Raw genomic sequence first — 19125 nt, forward strand, 5'->3', positions numbered from 1 at the left:
ATAGTTTGCTGTCCCTAAGTTAATTACAACCAACCACAGCCAGAGAAGCTCGCAATGTTAATACATTGACAGAATTAGCTTGTGGCTATGAAAGAGAGACAGTGGCTATATGGCTGCGGCTAATTTCTGGTCATTACGAGTCCGTGTACATCGGAAAAGGCGACGCTTTTGTCCAGAACTACAGAGTAAATCAAAATACAGATGCGGTAGTAAAAGTTTGCTGTGATTCAATAAGTCGACATTCTATCTATAGACAAAAAGGTTGTTTTACCGGTTTACTAGCCGTTAAACCATTTTTAACTTAATCTCCTTTCTTGTTTCTTCCGCGAGACAGTTTGGTTGCTAATGGTTACAGGAAGCGGTTGCAATTCCCGATTGACAGATTTCTTAGCCAATTGTGTTACAGCAACAAACTGACGTCACTTCAGGGCAGAATACCTGCTCCACAGTCACAGTCCGAGGAGTTAGGTCACAAGACAAGAAACTACCTAGGAAGTGCGATATTACACATTATCTTTACTGTCAACTTATAACAGCGAGTTAGTTGTAAGAAAGTAGTTATAACCTTTTAATTAAGAATATTTTGGTCAAGGTGCGAGCCGCAGGTGGATTCAATTTGTTGATTAAGCTGCAGCTGATAGTTGGTAAGTCACCTGTCGTCCTTGTTTGACATTTGACTGACATTCTGCTGCCAATCAACACTCAAGACTTTAACGGTTACCCAACAAACGAAGTATAAGTGATTAATCGCGCCGGTTTGACGCGATGGCGGAACCGGAGACGTCAGAAAAGGAGATGCTGTTCATTATTCCGCAGGGCTCAGGTACTCCGGGCTATTGTTTCCCCTTCTTATCTCACCTGTAAGTGACCGGATAAATCTCGCGATCGTCAAGTACGATTCAAGTGAAAGTGAAGCTTAACGCCGCTTAATCGTGTCGTTATATTTTACTTGACTTGAACATGGAAACATGTATAATGAATACATCTTTTAAAATTCTTCAATTCTATATCGGTTTACATTGATTATGCACTAGTACACTAGTACACTTTAAAATGGAAATAAGTCCATTACTTGTTTATTGCTTTATTCGTCAAATGAACTAAAAACAATTGTATGACTGACTAAATATCAATTTACAACAAGTTTCACTGCTAGATGCCTTCCTGGATATTCTTTTTGAGTATTGTTGGGTTAAAGTTCACGCCACAGTAAAACAGTAAGGGTTAGTGTACCTTTTGAGTTTGACAGGATGAAGCAGCTGATCGGTGGATGCTGACAGATGCGTAGCATTGAAAGCCTGTAATGTAGCTGTTAGTGTGCAGAATAGAGGATAAAACATAATGAGGCCTAGACAAGAGCTTAAACTAATATCTTACTCAAGAGACAAAATAAAGCCTACAGTGGTTAAGAATCTGTTTCTAATGGCCTCTTCCTAAACTGTTCCTCTGGCATGTTCATTTGTCTTTACCTGCTCAGCTGTGTTCCTCAGCCTTCATTAAGAAGAAGGCCCAATGCCTAAAAGCCCTTTCAAAATAAAAGTCGTAACCCAAACATGGTTTCTTTTCTGCAATGAGGATTTACAAAATGGGTGGCCAATAATAAGCTCTTATTTTGCAAAATAATTTCAATAAACTAAAACATGGCTCCTACAAAATAAACTTAATATAATTGTCCACTGTTGCCCTCAGATATGGAGGAGTCCAGCGATATGTACTCCGACAGCTGTGAGACAAATGGATCCCCTGCTTGTGGAATCCAACAGCAACTGTGTCCCGAAGACCTGAACCATGAGGAAACGCTCAGACGGAAGATCAAGTATTTCTTCATGAACCCCTGTGAGAAGTACCACGCTCGAGGCCGGAAACCATGGAAACTCATCCTACAGATTGTCAAAATCGCCATCATTACCATCCAGGTAGTGATGAATCAACTCTCAGGCGACCAGTTTGGATTTGTGTTGTTTTCTGAGGCAGAGTGTCTGTTTTTTCTTCCTAGTTGGTGTCTTTCGGGCTGAGCAACCAGATGGTCGTCACGTTCAAGGAGGAAAATCTGATGACGTTCAAGCATCTCTTTCTCAAAGGTTATGTTGACGGAGGCATGGATTCGTACGCGCTTTACAGACAAGCAGATGTTTACGATCACATCAATTATGTTATTGAACAGGTAACAGACCGCTAGAATGTCTTTCAGTTTCAGAATGTCTCATTGCAAGAAACACTGATATGCAGGATGTGTTGTGACAAAATCGTGTTTCCTTATAATCATTGTCGGAAACTTATCACTCAATATACTTTTATGGCCGAAAAAAGCTATTATACAGACATGTCATGTGATTCCAACAAACCTGACTGTGTGTCCATTGCTTGTTTCTAGTACGGACATCTACGCAACATCACGGTGGGCAATCACGAGTATGAGAAACAGGGTGATTACTTCACTCCGCTGTCATTGTGTCAGGATTTCTACAGCAACGGCACCATCTTCCCTGGAAATGAGACCTTTGAAATCGACGCCAACGTTGAAACTGGTATGAGCCAGATAAAGATAATCTACCATAGTGGAGATATTTGGTGGGTTGCACCAAACAGGATTAACAATTGTAATTTAAGGGAATTTACAGTTTACCATTTCTCCTTCTTCCTATTTAAAGTTTTTCATTTCATTTTATGACCCTTTAACAACCTCCAAACGTCATTAAACTGGATTGGGTTAGAGTTTTTACCTGATGTGAAATTGAAGCGGTTAACAGTCGAACCTAATATAAGGTTTGACCCAACAGCGTTGTCAGCGAGACAGTTAATCCAGGTTTAAAGTTAATCCCGGTTGGTGCGATCCACCCATGTCGGTTTGAATTGCAACAGTGTGTTTGTCTGCCTTAAACCTTGACGAGAGAAACAGATTATACACCAGGTTTTATGACATAATGTGTTAATTGTTGTCACTGGTGTCTGACAGAGTGCGTCGAAATCTACCCCATGTATCCACAGCCACTGCGGGACGCTCTGCCCGACTTTGAGTTGCATTTCAAAAGGTTTGTATGTCACGTAGTGGATCATTATCTCGCCCATGTTGTTGTCGTGTCGGCTCACGTGTCTGTTGCGTCTCCCAGGCTGCTGTCCATCAAAATCGTGTTCGTCCTAAAGGCCATAAACCTCCAGACGGTCAGACACAGAGAGCTGCCAGACTGCTACGACTTCAACGTGGTGGTACGTCGCCCGACTCGTCTTAACTGCTCACAGGACACAATCCATCTTGTCAGATCTTCTCCTCTGGAAGCTGCGATGTGACGTTTGATCATCTCACTGCTGCCATGACGAGGATTTCCTTTGGTGTTACACCTGCACATACAGAAGTTTAAAGCAGTGATTTGGCTGGTTAATCTGATTAATTAGAAGTCATTTGAGGACACAAAACTGAACCTCCTTTACCAAATATCTTTAGGCTAAAATACTTGCAAAAGAACAAAGATCATCTCAGCCTTAAAGTGGTGCTCTGGAGTGGATTCAGATAACAGGCAGATATTTGGCCTTCACTTACCAGGACCGTTGGCCTTTGAATGGTCAGTGACACAGTTTACACATAAATAACCTTAGAGTGGCTTTTAGATGCTCTTGTGAAACAGTATTTCCATAGTTGAATGTTTAGCCGTGGGGGCCTGCCAAGTCAATGTTTAGCTTTAGGGTGCAGATGATGGATTTCAGTGTCTGCTTTGGTTAACAGATCACTTTCAACAACCAAGTGCACAGCGGCAGAATAAAGGTCGACATGGAGAACGGCGTGGAGATCAACGAGTGCAAAGACTGGAAAGTAACGGGAGCCGGTAAGCTTTGATCAGAGGAAGCGTCTGTGTCGGTAAAATGTGCTTTCCGTAGTTTAACGTCTGTGTTCCCTCAGCGGCGAGGAGCATCTACCTGACTGTGCTGTTCGACTGCCTCATCATCATAACATGCGTGGTCTCTTTCAGCCTCTGCATGCGCTCGGTGCTCAACGGGGTACAGCTGCAGTTTGTAAGTGAGATCAACTGAACCTCTAAGAATACGGCCATTGGTTCTTTTAAGACAGAGGGGATATAATGGTGAAATACAGGCGGGTTCCTTATGTATTAAAACTTTATTCCCCCTAAAATAAGACTGCTGGCCTCTCCCTGGTTTATAGCGCAACTACTTCCATTTTTTTCCCCTCATCTATTCAAAACAGGCGTATACGAGTCACTGCAGGAAGCACTGCGGCAAAGACGTCCCCTGGTCGGACAGGCTGGAGTTTCTGAACGGCTGGTACATCCTGATCATAGTCAGCGACACGTTGACCATCATCGGCTCCATTCTGAAGATAGAGATCCAGACCAAGGTCAGAGATTCCAGCCGCGTTCCTGTTCACCCCCAAGAATCATGAATCACAAGTTCTATTCTATACATTTGCTTCCACCTTTTTCCTCACAGATCCTCACCAGCTACGACGTGTGCAGCATCTTCCTCGGCACAGGCACCATGTTCGTCTGGATCGGGGTCATCCGCTACATGGGCTACTTCAGAAAGTACAACGTAAGAGTACTTTATTTTCTTTCTCTGATGCTTGTGTAAGCGGCGTGGCGACTGTTTCCAATCCCTCAAGGGAGGCGAGGTGCTTGATGTGTCCAGCAGAGAATTGGCACCGAGCTTTGCCATCCTGCCAGGATTCAGTCTAGAGTTTCTGTAACACAAAAGAAGAAAAATAGAAAAACTTGACTTTTCTTTGCCTTTGGCGCCAACACAAATTCTATAAACGAAAATCTGAACATGAAATTCCGCTCTACCTGTTATTGCTTTGGCTTGAGACCAACTCCTCCACCAAAGAGCAACACCAGAGAATAACATTGAGCTGCACCTCTGGGGTGAAATGATGGAGGAGGCACTTGTGAGTTCAAACACTTCTCTCGTCTGTGGTGTTATGAAACCAGCGCATGGAGCAACGCAGGCCTGGCTGATGCTCCCAGTCTCTGTTCTGTTCCCATGTGTTCCCTGCCTGTTTCCAGATTCTCATCCTGACGCTCAGGGCGGCATTCCCAAACGTTATCCGTTTCATCTGCTGCGCCGGGATCATCTACCTGAGTTACTGCTTCTGCGGCTGGATCGTCCTGGGCCCGTACCACGAAAAGGCAAGCAGGAGTTGCATCATCTTCACACGGTCACCAGCAGGATCATAACACCTAATGATCTCGCCTCTTTCTCCCCGTCAGTTCCGGACTTTGAACACGGTGTCGGAGTGTCTCTTCTCCCTGATCAACGGTGACGACATGTACCCGACCTTCAAGAACATGAAGCAGAAGAGCAGCCTGGTTTGGGTCTTCAGCAGAGTTTACCTTTACACCTTCGTCTCCCTCTTCATCTACATGGTCCTCAGCCTTTTCATCACGATCATCACCGACACCTACGACACCATCAAGGTAAAGGTTACGCCTCCATGTTCCTCAGACTCGGGACTTGGTTGCGAGCGCACGAACTTAACGTCTTCCTCCTCGTCCTGTTCAGCACCTGCAGCAGAGCGGTGCCCCCGTCTCTGAGCTGCATAAGTTCATGTCGGTGTGTAAAGATCTGCCAAACTCTGGGGTGTACAGGCTGGAGGAGAGCGGAAGCTGCTTCAGCTGCTGCGTGAACAGGTGAGATTAAAGGCTGCTTGCTCTGCTCATTGTTGGGTCCCGTGGGGAGTATTAATTCTAATCCTTTTCTGCCATTTCGCAGCATTGTTCCGTTAATGTCAGACATGATCGTGTGCTTTATACCCGGCAATTAGAAAGCGGTGGACACAGAGGGGGAGTGTGTCACGGCATGATGTGTAATTACGAGGGTTTTTTGCACTAGAATCTAATTTTAGGATGTTTTGTTCCGTTTCACACACACACAGGGCGGATGGAGGAGAGAGGCTGACCTCAGAGGCATAGCAGGGCTCCATTATGAAAACATGCAACATAACACTGTGCACTTTAATGCTGTTAGATTTAGAGGTGTGTGTGTGTGTGTGTGTGTGTGTGTGTGTGTGTGTGTGTGTGTGTGTGTGTGTGTGTGTGTGTGTGTGTGTGTGTGTGTGTGTGTGTGTGTGTGTGTGTGTGTGTGTGTGTGTGTGTGTGTGTGTGTGTGTGTGTGTGTGTGTGTGTGTGTGTGTGTGTGTGTGTGACAATTTAGACATATGTTGCACAGTTTCCCAGAATGCTTTGTAAATATATGGATTGGTGTGTTGAATCAGGATGACAATAAATAAGCAGCTGCAGTTTAAATAGTGTGGGAATTTATTTCTCCAACACCAGGAGAATGTATCACTATAAAAACAGAACATTTCTTTCTCTTGTTTCCACGCCACTCACCCTCTGTAAAATGTTTTTAAGATGAAAAAAAAAGAAAATCCCAGTCACAAATTCATGGCCTGTACGCGTTTACGCTCAGCAAACTAACAGTATTAAAAAGATACAGATAATCAAAACGATACTTTGGCTCCAACAAAATGTTAAAACTCTGAACTGTATAGAATCTGCCCTTTTGGACGTCTCAGGTCAAATGGACGCAACAGACGGCGCACTGTTCGCCCACGCAGACATGTTGACGTATGCGTGTCATGGCAGTTCAGCACAAGATTCTCTTCAACATCGTCACATAGTTGAAATGTCTTTGGTTTGGCTTTTGACCTCAGATGCGAGTATGAGTCCACCCAACAGTTCAGGAGAAGCTTGATGCAAGCTTACGTATTACCAGCAGGGGGCAGCACAGGAAGAAGAGTGTTGGCTGTCCATTAGCTAAAACAAGCCTCAAAGACTTACCCACGATTTACATCAGTCAGTGAGCCGTGCTGCATCAGCTGGGAATGTTGTCAGGATAATCCCGGGGATGAGCAGGGATATGGGTTAAAATCAAAACAAAACAGAAGCTGGTATCCTAAGACGACGCGACGGATCCTTCCTTCCCTGGAATCAGTCCGGTTTGGCTTGAGAGCCGCCAGGAGGCAACGGGACGCGCTGCTCTTCCATCCGGTTGGCCTGGGATCGCATTATGAGGCTGAAGAAGTCCTCATCGGGGACGGTGGGCCCCTTGGTCTGGGGCGGTGGAGCGGCACACCTCTGGTCATCCAGCCTGGAGCCCTGAATCACAGGGAAGGTACAACAAACTAAACAGTTATTGTGTTGGAGTGAGGCAGCTGTGTGTAAGGGTTTAAGCTGAAACTTGGTCCAGTGGCCTTTTAGGAACACATCTAAGTAGGTTCGGAGTCTGTATCTCACTTCCACAGGGGGGCTCCCATAGACCCCCATACAAAAATGACAAAGTATCTGACCCTAAAACAATAAACCCGTCTCCAGAAAGTGTTTGAGTGCATTTAAGAGAGATTTGGTTGTGTTTGACATTTGGCTTGTTTGAGCTGAATTTCATCCAAAGGTCTCTTTAAAATATCGACCATAATTAAATCTGGTGATGTAAGGTTAGGTTTTCTTTGCTTGCTCGAGCAGTTTGGTAAAATAATTGTACCTGGCACTTGACAAGCATGTCGAAGAAGACATCGTCCCCGCCAGCCTGCTCTTCGGCGGTCTCCAGACGGCTGTACAGGGAGGGCCTTTGAGGCGGATCTGTGCTGGGGGCTGAAAAAACGAGACATGGGTGAAGAGACTAAGAGCGATGCAGACGAGTGTAGGAGATGGGCCGCGTCTTCTCACCTTGTGCGTCTGCTTGATCCATGTTGTTGGAGGCGGAGGGCACGTGAGGCGGGTTGGAGGTGCCGAGTCTTAAGCCGGGGAAGTGGCTCAGGCTGACCCGCTGGTCGTTGAGTCGGCGGGCCTGCGAGCTGGCCAGCAGCTCCATGAATTGACCAGGATCCTGGAATGGCGTGTTACACTCTGAAATAGCTACAGGCAGAGAGATTTACCCTCACTGGGTGTTTGGGAATGCAACAATTTCGCCGGTAACGACATGAGACAGAGCGAGCGTTTGCCCTTTAGTCCTTCAGCCGGCGTTTTAATCTGATTTTCTGCTACATAAAACACAAACGGTGCATAAAGAGGCACAGGCGAGACGGTGAGAGGGACGAGCGACGGGAAGGGACGGGATGTTTACTACAGAAGCTACAAAGAAAAGTACACATGTGGGGACAGGCTGAATTCACATCATATACGGGTAATGACAGCTTGTGCAGCGGGGTGTGTTGTTGGCTTAACATCATTCTGCTCTTTAGTGGGACACTCTGTTAACGGTTATAGCAGCTATTACCCGCAAAACTCAGGATTATTGTATAATTACTTGCATATGGTGTGAACACAGCTTAACACAACACCACCACCACCAGGGGGCAAACTCACATTTCCTCTCAGCTACAGGTGGGGTGGAGGAAGGGGAGGTAGAGGCGGGGAGGGGGCTCTGGCCGTCCAACAGGTAGCACCTTTGGTCGTCCATTCTGCTGCCTTGGAAACGGGAGAGGAGGTCGAAGAAGCCGTCCTCTCCGATGGTGTCGTTGGACACTGGCTATAGTATGAAACAAAAGAAACGCTTAACAACAGTAGAATCAACAACGGCAAAGGGGGCGCGGTTTAAAAGGAAATCAAAAGGAAACGTAGAAATAAACTCGAGTCTTGTGAAAAGTATATGTGTTCGACCCCAGACAGGTGGAGTTTAGTGTTTGAGGTACCTGGATGTGGACGGGAGAGTCTGGCTCTGAGGCCTGACTCTCTGTGCTGCTGTCCTGCTGGCCTTTGGAAGACGACTTGCCGTTCTTCGGCTTCTTGCTCATCAGGCGGTGGAAGAGGAAGTGCTTAGCCGACGACTTGAGGGAATTATTCTTGGGTGACCGGTTAAATACGTCCTCGTCCCAGTCCTGTGTATTCAGCGCACATGCAGATTCACCATGTTAGGAGATCTAATGTTTCATGCATGTTAACAGTGATGATTGTAATTGTTTCTGATGTGTTAAATGCTTGCGTACGTACAGGAGGTACGGGTAAACTATCTGTTGCCGTTTGCTCGGAGCTCTGACTAAGCAGAGTCAGGCTCTCCGCACTGCCTTTCCCCTCCGACGGTGACTTGTTCACTGAAAGATACAAAAGTACAAAATCTTGACACGTGTTGTTAAATCTTGCAGGCACTTTTCTCAGCTCTGTGAGAGCCGCGAAGGCAGCAAATCTCTAAATCCCTCAATGTGTGTGTGCATCCAGATTATACATCTTTGTTTCCCAGCAAAATGTTTTACTCATGTCGCTTGAAAATTCCTTGAGGAAAAACCCAACTCGGCATTTTAGTTGAGCAATAAATACTGAATGATTTAGTTTCTTGGCACGCTCAACACTTATTGCAAAACAAATCAAGTTCCTACAAGGAAGATGAGCCACAAACGCTTTAGAGTTTACCTGGCTGTGCAAAGAAACTCTGGAAGCTCGACGACAGAGGGGAGCTGTTGGTGTTACGGCTGGAATTGAGGCCGACAACCAGACGCAGATCTGACAGGTTCATCCTGGCCGTCACCTCGGCGCTTTTGTCTCCAGTCTGCATCAGAAACAGCGTCACAGTCGGTGAACAAGGGGTAAAGTGTGAGGTTTCAAAGTTCAACTATTCTGGCTGGAAGACAGTGGATGTCTCAGATAGTCATTTTTTATTTCAACTCTCAATAAAGCCGGCAGTACAGTAGATTTATAGAAAAGGAGGTAGTGGCAATTATAAGAGCAGGATGGCGTTCATTCTGTGTGAAGGCGTGTTAGTGATTGTCAAATATTGCAAGTTCCACAAACAACCAGTAGATGGGGGTGTAAGCCTGGTGGCAAATTCCTGTGGTAAATTTTAAACAGTCACCTCTTTGGCAATTTCCAGATGTTTCTCAGCAAAGTGCATGGCCTGCTCGTGGTTCCCCAGGGCGGTGTGGGCGTGTCCCAGACTCCAGTAGGCCCGCCCCTCGCCGACTCTGCAGCCAAACGCACAAGAGACACAAACTGGCTAAGCAAGTGAAGCTTGGATGATGCAAGAAACAGGAAGGGCTGTGACAAATGCTCATTTCACAACAACCGCTGGGATTCATCTGTTTTTTTCTAAAAGAAAAGATCTTCCAACTTCTTTCTCATAGGCACGAGATGATTGTGTTCACCGTCTTGGGTCCTATGGATGTATTGCGACATAGAATCCAACACGGTGAACACAAGCCATTTTCCAACTGGTAATCCCATCATCCAACTGTAAAGTGTCTCATATGACTTCATATAAAAACTTAACTTCCCAAAACTGTTCTTCCACACAAACAAAGGCTCCCACACACCAGGAGATAAAGATCCATTTATGCCTCACATCAGAGCTTTTGTCTCAAGTTGTGGGAACCTCGAGGTGTGCCGAAAGTCTTCGCATCTAAAACCTGACACACACACACACACACACACACATACACACACACACACACAGGGTTTTGTAGACGCCAGCGAGTATCTGTGCTCTTGTATCCTTTTACAAAGACACCTGGGAGGCATCTTGTACTCATTTGGGTTCACCGTGTTGAATAACAGCAGCCAGACTCTTGGTGGTTTCCATTCTCACTCCACAGATTCCACAGCAGCTCAGTTGAAACGCCTACATTTAGTATGTGATTTCATTGTAACAACTACAAACAGCGTATGCAGCGGCTACCGGTCGTTGAGGTCCTGAGCGATCACCAGATGTTTGATGTGGTAGTCGATGGCTCTCTCATAGTCGTGCAGCAGTGTGTAGGTGTTGCCCAGACTGTAGCAGGCCTGGGCCTCCACCGCCCGGTCCTTCAGCAGCCGGGCCAGCTGCAGGGTCCTCCTGAGGGCCGAGCACAAAGGGAGGGAGACTGTCAATGGGTGTCCAGGGAGTGTGTGTGTGTGTGTGTGTGTGTGTGAGTGATGCTGGAGGAAGTGTTTAAAGCACTGCTGAGCTACAGGGAATATGACCATAAATATAATGTAAATATAGGTGTATAGACTGTTTTTCAACATTTAAGTCTGCATATCTCAAAACAAATTCACTTTAATACTGTGATAAAAAAACAAAACTGTGATAAAATGACAAAAGCTTCACATCAGCACAAATACTGTCTTTTCCTGCCAGTGTGGTTTACTAACTTATAATGACCAGCCGCTGTTTCAAAGTGGCCGAGGAAGATGTGAGCGTTGCCGAGGTTACAGTGAGCTCTCCTTTCCGCCGCTTTATCCCCAAACTCTTTGGCGATGAGAAGCCGCTGCAAAACAAAAGGGCTCAACCTTACATTCTAATTATTGATTCGGCTACAACATGGAGCCGACATATATGTGGAGACAATGATGACAAACTATATGAATCCTTATTGAAACTGTTTACCAACCATCAAAAGCAAAGCACAGAGAGCCGTTATGAACAGGTGAGGTGGTACTTTACCTTATCGTGTGCAGCTATTGCCGTGTCAAAGTCACCCAGCAGATAGTAGGTGTTGCCAAGGTTACCATAAGTCCGACCCTGGGCTGCCGGATCACCCAACTCCTTCACTAGAGACAGGTTTGCTCTTCATAACACAGAAGGAAAACACACACACACACTTAGACAGTTGACATCCATACAAGCATGAGAAACAAATGTCTAAAACTGTATCATTCACTGTCGCTGCCATCAAACATCTTGATATCTTCCTAGGATGAGCTGTCAGACGGGCCAAACTATCACTTTAGTCACATTATGGAGGAAATGTGCTTCATCAGGGGGAACCAAGCACAAACGCAGCAGAACAGAGGCAATCCTGCACTGTAGTTTCATTATGAATAACAAAGCTGGGAAATGGCATCAGAACAGAGAAACTGAAACAGGTCTCTCTGCTGTGCGTGCGTATTTGTGTGTCAGATTACGTCAGATCACGTCAGATCACATCAGTTCCTTAGTTCGTTATGAGAATTAGTCAGAATGAATCACCCTTTAAAGCTTTGATGAATGTGCAAATTCAAATCCCAGCTACTTGTGTTGCTGTTATTAAATAAAGGCGCTCCTTTCATCAGAATGTGCCAGAGTTCAGAATGAATGAAACTGTAATTCCCCACTCACTCGTAGTACTGCGCCGCCTTCTTCAGGGCCATCCGGGCGTCCTCAGGGACCTCGCCAGGCTCGGTGCCGCTCCAGCAGATGCTCTTGCCCTTGGCGTGGTAAACGTTCCCGAAATTATACAGCGCCCGAGCCTGCCCAACCTACACACACACACACACACGCATGGGAGACCTACCAAGGAACGGAAACCACGGCGACCATCGCTGTCATTATACACTTAAAATACACTGACACCAGACAGTCCTGTGTGCATGTGGGCTGGCGGACTATTCTAGATGTTGGTGCACTGGTGGCAGAAGAACATCTGATACATGGATCCAGTTATTGGAATCAAAGCATGTAGACATAATAACTATTGACTGAGCTGTTGTGATGATAACATGATGATCTGTGTGTGGGTCTGACCTCTGACCCACCTTATCATAAATGGTGCTGGTGATCTCCAAATGTCTTTGGCAACAAGCCACTGCTTCATTATAACGTCCTAGAAGTTTCAATGTGTTGCCGAGGTTACCGCTGGCTTTGGCCTCACCGATTTCATCTCCAATGGTTCTGAAAGAAACGGAAGCAGGTTCTAAAGGGCGTATCGGTGCAAAAACATGACGGGTAGCAAATTGTAGCTGTGGGCAGAGATGTGTTCACTGGGTTTCTGACCCAGTGGCCCAACAAGGTTCTACAGAAAACCCAGTTTAGGAGCAGGACGGAAGCTTTTACCTCGTCAGTGTGAGGTCATGCCGGTGGAACTCCAGGGCCTTGTTGTACTCCTGCAAGTGAAAGTAGGCGTTGCCAAGCTGGCTGTAGATGGCGCTGAGGATCTGCAGGTCGTCCGTTCCGACCTGGATGGCCGACTCGAAGAAGGACACGCCGCCCCGGTAGTCGCCGAGCTTGCACAGCCGCTCGCCTCTCAGAGCCATGTCCAGACATGATGACTCCATCCTGTGGGAAAGAGCCATGTGCATGAGAGTGAAGGTGAAGCCCTAAGCCTGAATCATCAACGTAGGACGGAGACATGAATGAAATATGAGGCCCAAAGGCTTCAGGTACGTATGAAATACCCTGGAAAGCCAGTGACACACGCACGCGCACTATAAAGCGTCTTGGGAACATTCGTCACGTAGCTCGCTGACTCATTGACTCACTCCACCTATGAGTACATGTGGAGCTGCAGGCGATGTTTACACACAAACGTGGGTGAACTCGGATTATACGCCAACGGAACTTGGAACCGGTTTGCTGAGCGACCTCCGTTAAACGTCGTCTGCGATGCCGCGACAAGCTCAGAGTCGCTCCAGAGGAATGCAGGATCCGCTTGGAGGCCAACTCGCAAACATGTAAGTGAAAACAACATCAAGCATGAATGCAGCTTTGAAAAAATAAAATGGCACATTAAAACATATTTCCCATAATTCCATGGGGAGGTTTTTTTCTGCACATCAACATCAATCTCTCGCCTGAAATTACTACACAGGCGTCGTTATTCATCACCACTAAAAAGCGTCTGTGACAGAATCGGTGAAAGTAGCGACAAAGCGGCGAGCGAGTCCGTCAAGCCGACTCACCTGACAGGTCGACATTATGTTGGAGAAAACACAAACACGTAAAAGGATGTGCCGTCACATCCTACACAGACGCAGCAGTAAGCGTGCAGAGTCGGCTCCAGACTGGGAGCAAACAAAGACTAGGGCAGCCAATCCAAAATTACACGAACCATTTCCTGTCGGCCACGAGCGGCGAGGCCTGACGACGCCAAAATAACGAAGAAGAAGTGCATCCTACATTTAACCGTGAACGCAGACGTGTGTGTGGCGAGGCATCGCGGCGTACAACCTCCACGCCCTGACTGAGCAACTTAGGGGAGAGTCTCTCTCTCTCTCTCTCTCTCTCTCTCTCACACACAGTCATGAAAACCTCTCTGGCCCGCTGCCTCACTCACAAACACACAAGTCAAAACAAATCCGACAGCAGGCTTTTATCTGCTGAACGAGGGAATCTGGCGGGAGTACACCGTCGAAAGATAGTGGAACAAACCCGACCGTGTGTGTGGTTAAATTCAGGACGGGTAAAGAGCCGAGCGACGTTAATTAACCCCATCTGGGACCATTACAAGTCACTCTGAGAGCACCTTTAATGTAAAACCACAGCGTGGACTGGAAAAGCCTCAGTATGAAGCCTAAATTGGGAGTTTTCCGCGTCTTTCACCACGAAGGTTGCAACAATTTCCGTGATGCATTTACCCGCTCGCTCGCTCGGCTGTGCACAGACCGAAAAGCAGGAACGCTCTAGGGGGATTTTAGGGGTCGGAGTAAAAGGTCACATGAATACTGAATCACCCTGAGCTGATGGCGTCTGCCGCTCTGTTCTCGGTGGACTGAACCCTTCCAGCGTTTTGCACATTCGCTCAACCAATCAGCAAAAGAGCGTGCAGTTTTCTGACCCGGCTCCGTGTTGAATTACCCCTTAAACCAAACTCACACTTTCCGACCCCATTAGAGGTGTGGCAGATGTTTCATGTCTGCAGTTTGGGAGCGTCGTTAAGGAAATGGCGAGGTAATCGTTTTGGAATTGGCGATACTGAGGGTGAACCAAGTCCATCATACCGAAATGGAACTTCCTATCTGCAGAAACAGTTGAGCACAGATGTAATTATCTTAGAAATGGATTTGCTTGACATCTTCGAAGTCCAGAGACGTTTCTCATGGAGGGGAGTTCTGCCCTGGCAGTTTGGAGCTGTATTGTGTGTGTGTGCAATCTTGGGGGGGAAAAAAAGGAAGACCACACCAGGATGTGATCCCACAGAAGTGTGTGTCCGCTCCAGATGAGACGTTCAGTAGTCGGTGGCTAAAGAGACGTGACAACATCACTCTGCCCCGGCTCCATTGGGACACGTGGCCTCTGAAGACACGTGACCTTCAGTGAGTTAATCCCTCTGGAACGATTCATGTAACCGTTAATCACCGGCAGCTACCGAGAAAAGACCAGCTGGCTAAATATAGGTCAGATCACAAGAATAAAGGAAAGTAAAGTCTTCTGTTGTCCGCCGCACCTCAGTTTGCGGCTTTAAAGACTACAGATTTTTATTGAAGTTTCTGAGAGTTATGCACCAAAGCTACTACACACTTTTGGCTTATACAGGTAAAGTGTTTGCTAACTGTCCTTCTTCTTGATATACACTTTGATACTTAAGGTTAAAACTCCCCCCAACATCCAACCAGTACTCCCTCCCTCCACACACATACACACAGATATACCTGCTGCTTCTCCACATCCTGATGCTCTTGGGGTAGTTTGACAGTCCAGGCTTTCCGATACGGCTCCGGAGCAAACACTTAAGCTTGCCTGCTTTGGGGTGCGAACGCATAACGAACACGGGACGGCATCCAAAAAGCCCTATCAAATAAATAAATAAAACAAGACGACCCCCCCCCCCCCCCCTTCTTCCCCCCGGACCGGCAACCTGCTTTGACGGCAGAACAAAGGACGGAACCTCACAGGCAGAGATTTTTAATTTAACGGAAAGTCCAGATAAAAATCAATTATTCCCGAACGGTAATGAGTTGAATGGAGGAGGTCAAACTTGTTTATCTATCTAATGGACGCGTTTCCCTTTTCCTCAGCCCTCGGTAACGTGCATCAGTGAGCCGCCTGCCTCTAAGCCACCTGATGTTCATGTCACTTCCAATTAGGCCGGACCTCAACAGTAATTACAAGTGGCTCCAGTGAACCCGGAGGCCGTTTGCGACAACACAACACGCCGGGAAATAATCTCTGGCCGTGCAGCATGCAGGCCTGACGAGGGGCGGGGGGGGAACAGGGAGCCGTTAACGACTCCTCGCCCAAAATTATTTACCCGTGCGGTAATAGAAATAAATTGACAATAAATCACAATCGCCTCCTGCCAAAGCTCGGAGTCGCTGAGCTGCGGCTGATGAAGAGGAATGAAGCAGCGTGACCCGACGCGACCTCCAAGGGAAACAACTCAGGCAGTGTGTTGACGTCACGCGTCGCCACATCAGAGCTGCCACCTTAAACGTGAGGAGTACACGTCTCTCATGGTCAAACTTCATCTGGAGTTGTGTTCTAGTATAATCAGCTTTCTTCACGCCCGTCACAGATCCCCGACGGTAGGCGAGGCAACACTATTAAACCCGTAATCATAGTCACACTCACAAAAGGTCAGAGAGCAGAGCCAGACTGAAATCCTGTCATTTCACTTTGAAATGAAGTTAAACTGTCTGTGTAATGTGTCAAACCGTGACCACACGTCTGTAGGATGTCTGATGTTTCACTTGGAGGCTGAATCTGAGTGTCTCCCGTTCGTTCCTGTCAGCATGAAATATTTACATTAGAGCCACTTCAGATCAGCCGGCCAATGAGGCGTCGCCTTACTGGCACCAAAAAGCTTCAATACAGGACGCTGTTAAGCTTCAAACCAACAGGGATGAAACCTGTGCACATGATATGGAAATATAGAAATGCTTCAGTGACATTTAAGGAACTACAATGATGCTTACTTATGTGAACGTATTACACAAAAGGCTAAATATTCCCTCAGTAATCTATATAGTCAATAAATCAAAGTACCTACACGCACACACACATCTGAATACCGTTAAGCCTCGGCTGCACTGAACAATGGGAGAGCTCAGCCGTCCTGTGTGCCCCCTGCTATCCTACCTCTTATCTCCACATGACAGCTGGTGAGCAAGAGTAAACACACCGTCAAACGTTCGCCTCTGTTACACCAGCAGATGATAAAGACGACATCAGCTGCAATTTTAAACTTTTTTGCAGTTTAAAGTCGCAGTAGGTTCTCGTGAGCCGTCACATCCCATTGTTACTACTCAGGGTCATGCTGCTTCATCAAGATACACAATCACAGCCTCTTTATTAGGGACATAATGATCGCAATGACGTGTGATGTGCTGCTTTATTGAGGCGCAGCATTCAAATTAGGCTAATTTTGTTTAGATTAGCCAGGGAAAACACTTCACACACCACCAGCAGCCTGATGGACCCAGAAATTCATCATGTTTGCACGAAATTCGGAAAACCTACTATTCTCACACCGTCATTCAGCCAGATAACACTACAGTACAACGTATTGAACAGGAATCCAGGGTTGGCAGCCGTCTCCTCGATGATGGACCCACGCCGAGCGATCATAACACGTGCAGAGCGGTTAGATCACACGTTTCCTCTGTTCCAACATCCACTGGAATCGTTCCTGCACCTCCTTGACCTGATTTGAAAGCTCTTTAATGATCCCTCGGACATTCTTACTGTAGGAGCGGTGAAGCCATCACTCACAGGAAAACACAGTAAAGCCACCAAACCATAAATACGTCATTTAAAAAGCATTTGTGCTGTGGGTTTGACTGTAATGCGTCACTGCCACAGAGGGAACAGCTGTGGACCTGAAAACATCCACATAGCTGCAGAAACAAGCAAGGTCACAGGGACAAATGGCTCCAACTCCTACAGTCTCACTGAGCATCTGAGTCGCCTCAAAGCAGGGGCACGACTGTACAACTGCAAACAAGCTCCATCTTCATCTCTGAATCAATTTAAATGCCATTCGCCAATGTTTACAGCAGCTTTAATGGTGTAAACAAGAAATGTCCAGTGGAATATCCTGAGATACGAGGTCAATGCTCAGTCATTCACCATCATCACAGCCCTGCAAAGGATTCTGACTCGCAACAACTGATACATTTAAGTGCTGTTACATGAAAAAGAGGTCAGGGGTCTATTTTTAAAGACACAACAGCTTCATGTGATCCAGAAAGACACGTTCTCTGCCTCAAACAGGCTCGTTTATGGAGCTGTGACTCCATCATGACTCTGCCGCACACAGAAGAGCTCGCTTGGACATATTACTCCAATTAAAGCAGGGTTACTTCTACAGAAAACACAGTCCAAGTACTACACTATTATACTATAAAAATGGCTCCTTTCAAGTCCTCTGGTAGTAAAAGTCAAAGGGCTGTGCGGGCGACTAACCATAACCAATATAAATGCAGCTACACCCAAACAGGCCCTCTGCAGACCAGGGACCAGGGATGGATGCTCTCATGGTCTTTATGGGAGAGGAACCACAAGCCTTAGAGGGATGGAGGGATAGATAGATAATGACATCACTGCAAATAACGTGGTATTAAAGTAGAGTGTGTGAAGTAAATTATACTGGTGCAAAAACTGTGCACTGAATTTAAAAGCAGAGTAGCAATTCTTTAAGTAGCCAAAGTACTTTTTAGAAAGTTATTCGGAAGAGTATTAGTCTTTTTTTAGAAAGTATTAGTCTAAAAAAGTAGATGGAAATCGAGTAATTTAATGCAATCAAAGCAGGCCTAGTTTTTGCAAATACTTGGCATCCTTGCGAGTGATCTGGATACTTTGTTGGGATGTTTTCGCAGATATTCAGTGATTCTCCCTCGTAACTGTTCCGTTTTGCTGTGTTGACATGTTCACAGGTTTACAGTCCATGACAAACGCGACGGTGTCTGCTCGGGAAATTACACTCGTCGAGTCACGGCGGTTTGAACATGCCAACACATGTTAGCTGTCGAACTGGAAATGACATAATGACGAGGATACAGAGCCACTGTTTGCTTTAGTTTGTTACTGCAGATGTAAACATATCCACAAGTAGCAGGAATTACGCGGTTAGAGAAAGTGTTTAGAAGAAGCGGAGTGACAGAAAACGCCGGAAAAGTTGTACAAACACAGGGGTCGTCAGGAAAAGTTACAAATCCTACCTTAATGTGCAGTCCGCGAACACACCAAGAGCATGTCTCCAGCTTCAACTAAGCTATGAAACTGTATAGAGCTCAAAACGTGCAGCTCTTCCACTCGACTTGTTGTATACGGCTCTGCCCACAAGTCTGGTAGGAAGATGACTCGGTGCGGGGGGAAGCAGAAGTTGAAGAAGAAGAAGACGAAGAAGACGAAGCCCCTCCTGCTGGAAATCTGCCTCCAATTAGGATTCCACCGCTGCTGCATTCAAGAGCTACCGGGATTTTGGGGATTGGTGTCCCTCCTCCTCAACAACCAGACATGGAACAATATCAAAGAAGAGGTGATATATAATATGTAAAAGGTATCACACTATATATC

At 46.4% G+C, this 19125-nt stretch overlaps 2 protein-coding genes across 3 annotated transcripts; one reads left to right on the forward strand and one right to left on the reverse strand.

The window, feature by feature from the left end:
* Window positions 1-440: 440 nt before the first annotated feature.
* mcoln3b (mucolipin TRP cation channel 3b) lies at window positions 441-6173 on the forward strand. The gene is made up of 14 exons (XM_076170216.1): window positions 441-644; window positions 1690-1916; window positions 1997-2164; window positions 2375-2528; window positions 2957-3032; window positions 3111-3207; window positions 3722-3821; window positions 3896-4008; window positions 4199-4348; window positions 4441-4542; window positions 5013-5135; window positions 5217-5423; window positions 5509-5636; window positions 5882-6173. The coding sequence occupies exons 2-14, from the start codon at window positions 1692-1694 to the stop codon at window positions 5916-5918; spliced, it is 1680 nt and encodes a 559-aa protein (XP_076026331.1). The 5' UTR covers window positions 441-644; window positions 1690-1691; the 3' UTR covers window positions 5919-6173.
* Window positions 6174-6524: 351 nt separating this feature from the next.
* Window positions 6525-18904, reverse strand: LOC143015976 (G-protein-signaling modulator 2-like). Of its 2 annotated transcripts, none has more exons than XM_076170146.1 (15): window positions 18768-18904; window positions 12727-12948; window positions 12429-12564; window positions 12013-12152; window positions 11359-11482; window positions 11067-11182; window positions 10612-10767; window positions 9793-9901; window positions 9354-9489; window positions 8937-9037; window positions 8639-8824; window positions 8313-8475; window positions 7674-7862; window positions 7489-7598; window positions 6525-7106 (listed from the first exon to the last, which is right to left on the reverse strand). In XM_076170146.1, the coding sequence occupies exons 2-15, from the start codon at window positions 12945-12947 to the stop codon at window positions 6939-6941; spliced, it is 2055 nt and encodes a 684-aa protein (XP_076026261.1). In that variant the 5' UTR covers window position 12948; window positions 18768-18904; the 3' UTR covers window positions 6525-6938. The 2 variants fall into 2 exon arrangements, with proteins under 2 accessions (XP_076026261.1, XP_076026260.1); XM_076170145.1 differs by lacking the exon at window positions 18768-18904 and adding an exon at window positions 15261-15789.
* Window positions 18905-19125: the final 221 nt, after the last annotated feature.

Source organism: Genypterus blacodes, unplaced genomic scaffold (assembly GCF_046128005.1).
Source record: "Genypterus blacodes isolate CSIRO-AG114 ecotype Tasmania unplaced genomic scaffold, CSIRO-AGI_Gbla_v1 ptg000215l_1, whole genome shotgun sequence".
Classification (NCBI taxonomy): Eukaryota; Metazoa; Chordata; class Actinopteri; order Ophidiiformes; family Ophidiidae; genus Genypterus; species Genypterus blacodes.

Excerpts from the sequence above, each read along its gene's own strand:
- mcoln3b (XM_076170216.1), top strand. The coding sequence starts at position 1,692 with ATGGAGGAGTCCAGCGATATGTACTCCGACAGCTGTGAGACAAATGGA. Across the intron at positions 4,543-5,012 it reads GCTACTTCAGAAAGTACAAC|ATTCTCATCCTGACGCTCAG; the intron begins GTAAGAGTACTT and ends GCCTGTTTCCAG. Across the intron at positions 5,424-5,508 it reads ACACCTACGACACCATCAAG|CACCTGCAGCAGAGCGGTGC; the intron begins GTAAAGGTTACG and ends CGTCCTGTTCAG.
- LOC143015976 (XM_076170145.1), bottom strand. The coding sequence starts at position 15,370 with ATGCGTTCGCACCCCAAAGCAGGCAAGCTTAAGTGTTTGCTCCGGAGC. Across the intron at positions 9,490-9,792 it reads ATCTGGAAATTGCCAAAGAG|ACTGGAGACAAAAGCGCCGA; the intron begins GTGACTGTTTAA and ends TTTCTGATGCAG. Across the intron at positions 7,107-7,488 it reads ACATGCTTGTCAAGTGCCAG|GGCTCCAGGCTGGATGACCA; the intron begins GTACAATTATTT and ends CCTGTGATTCAG.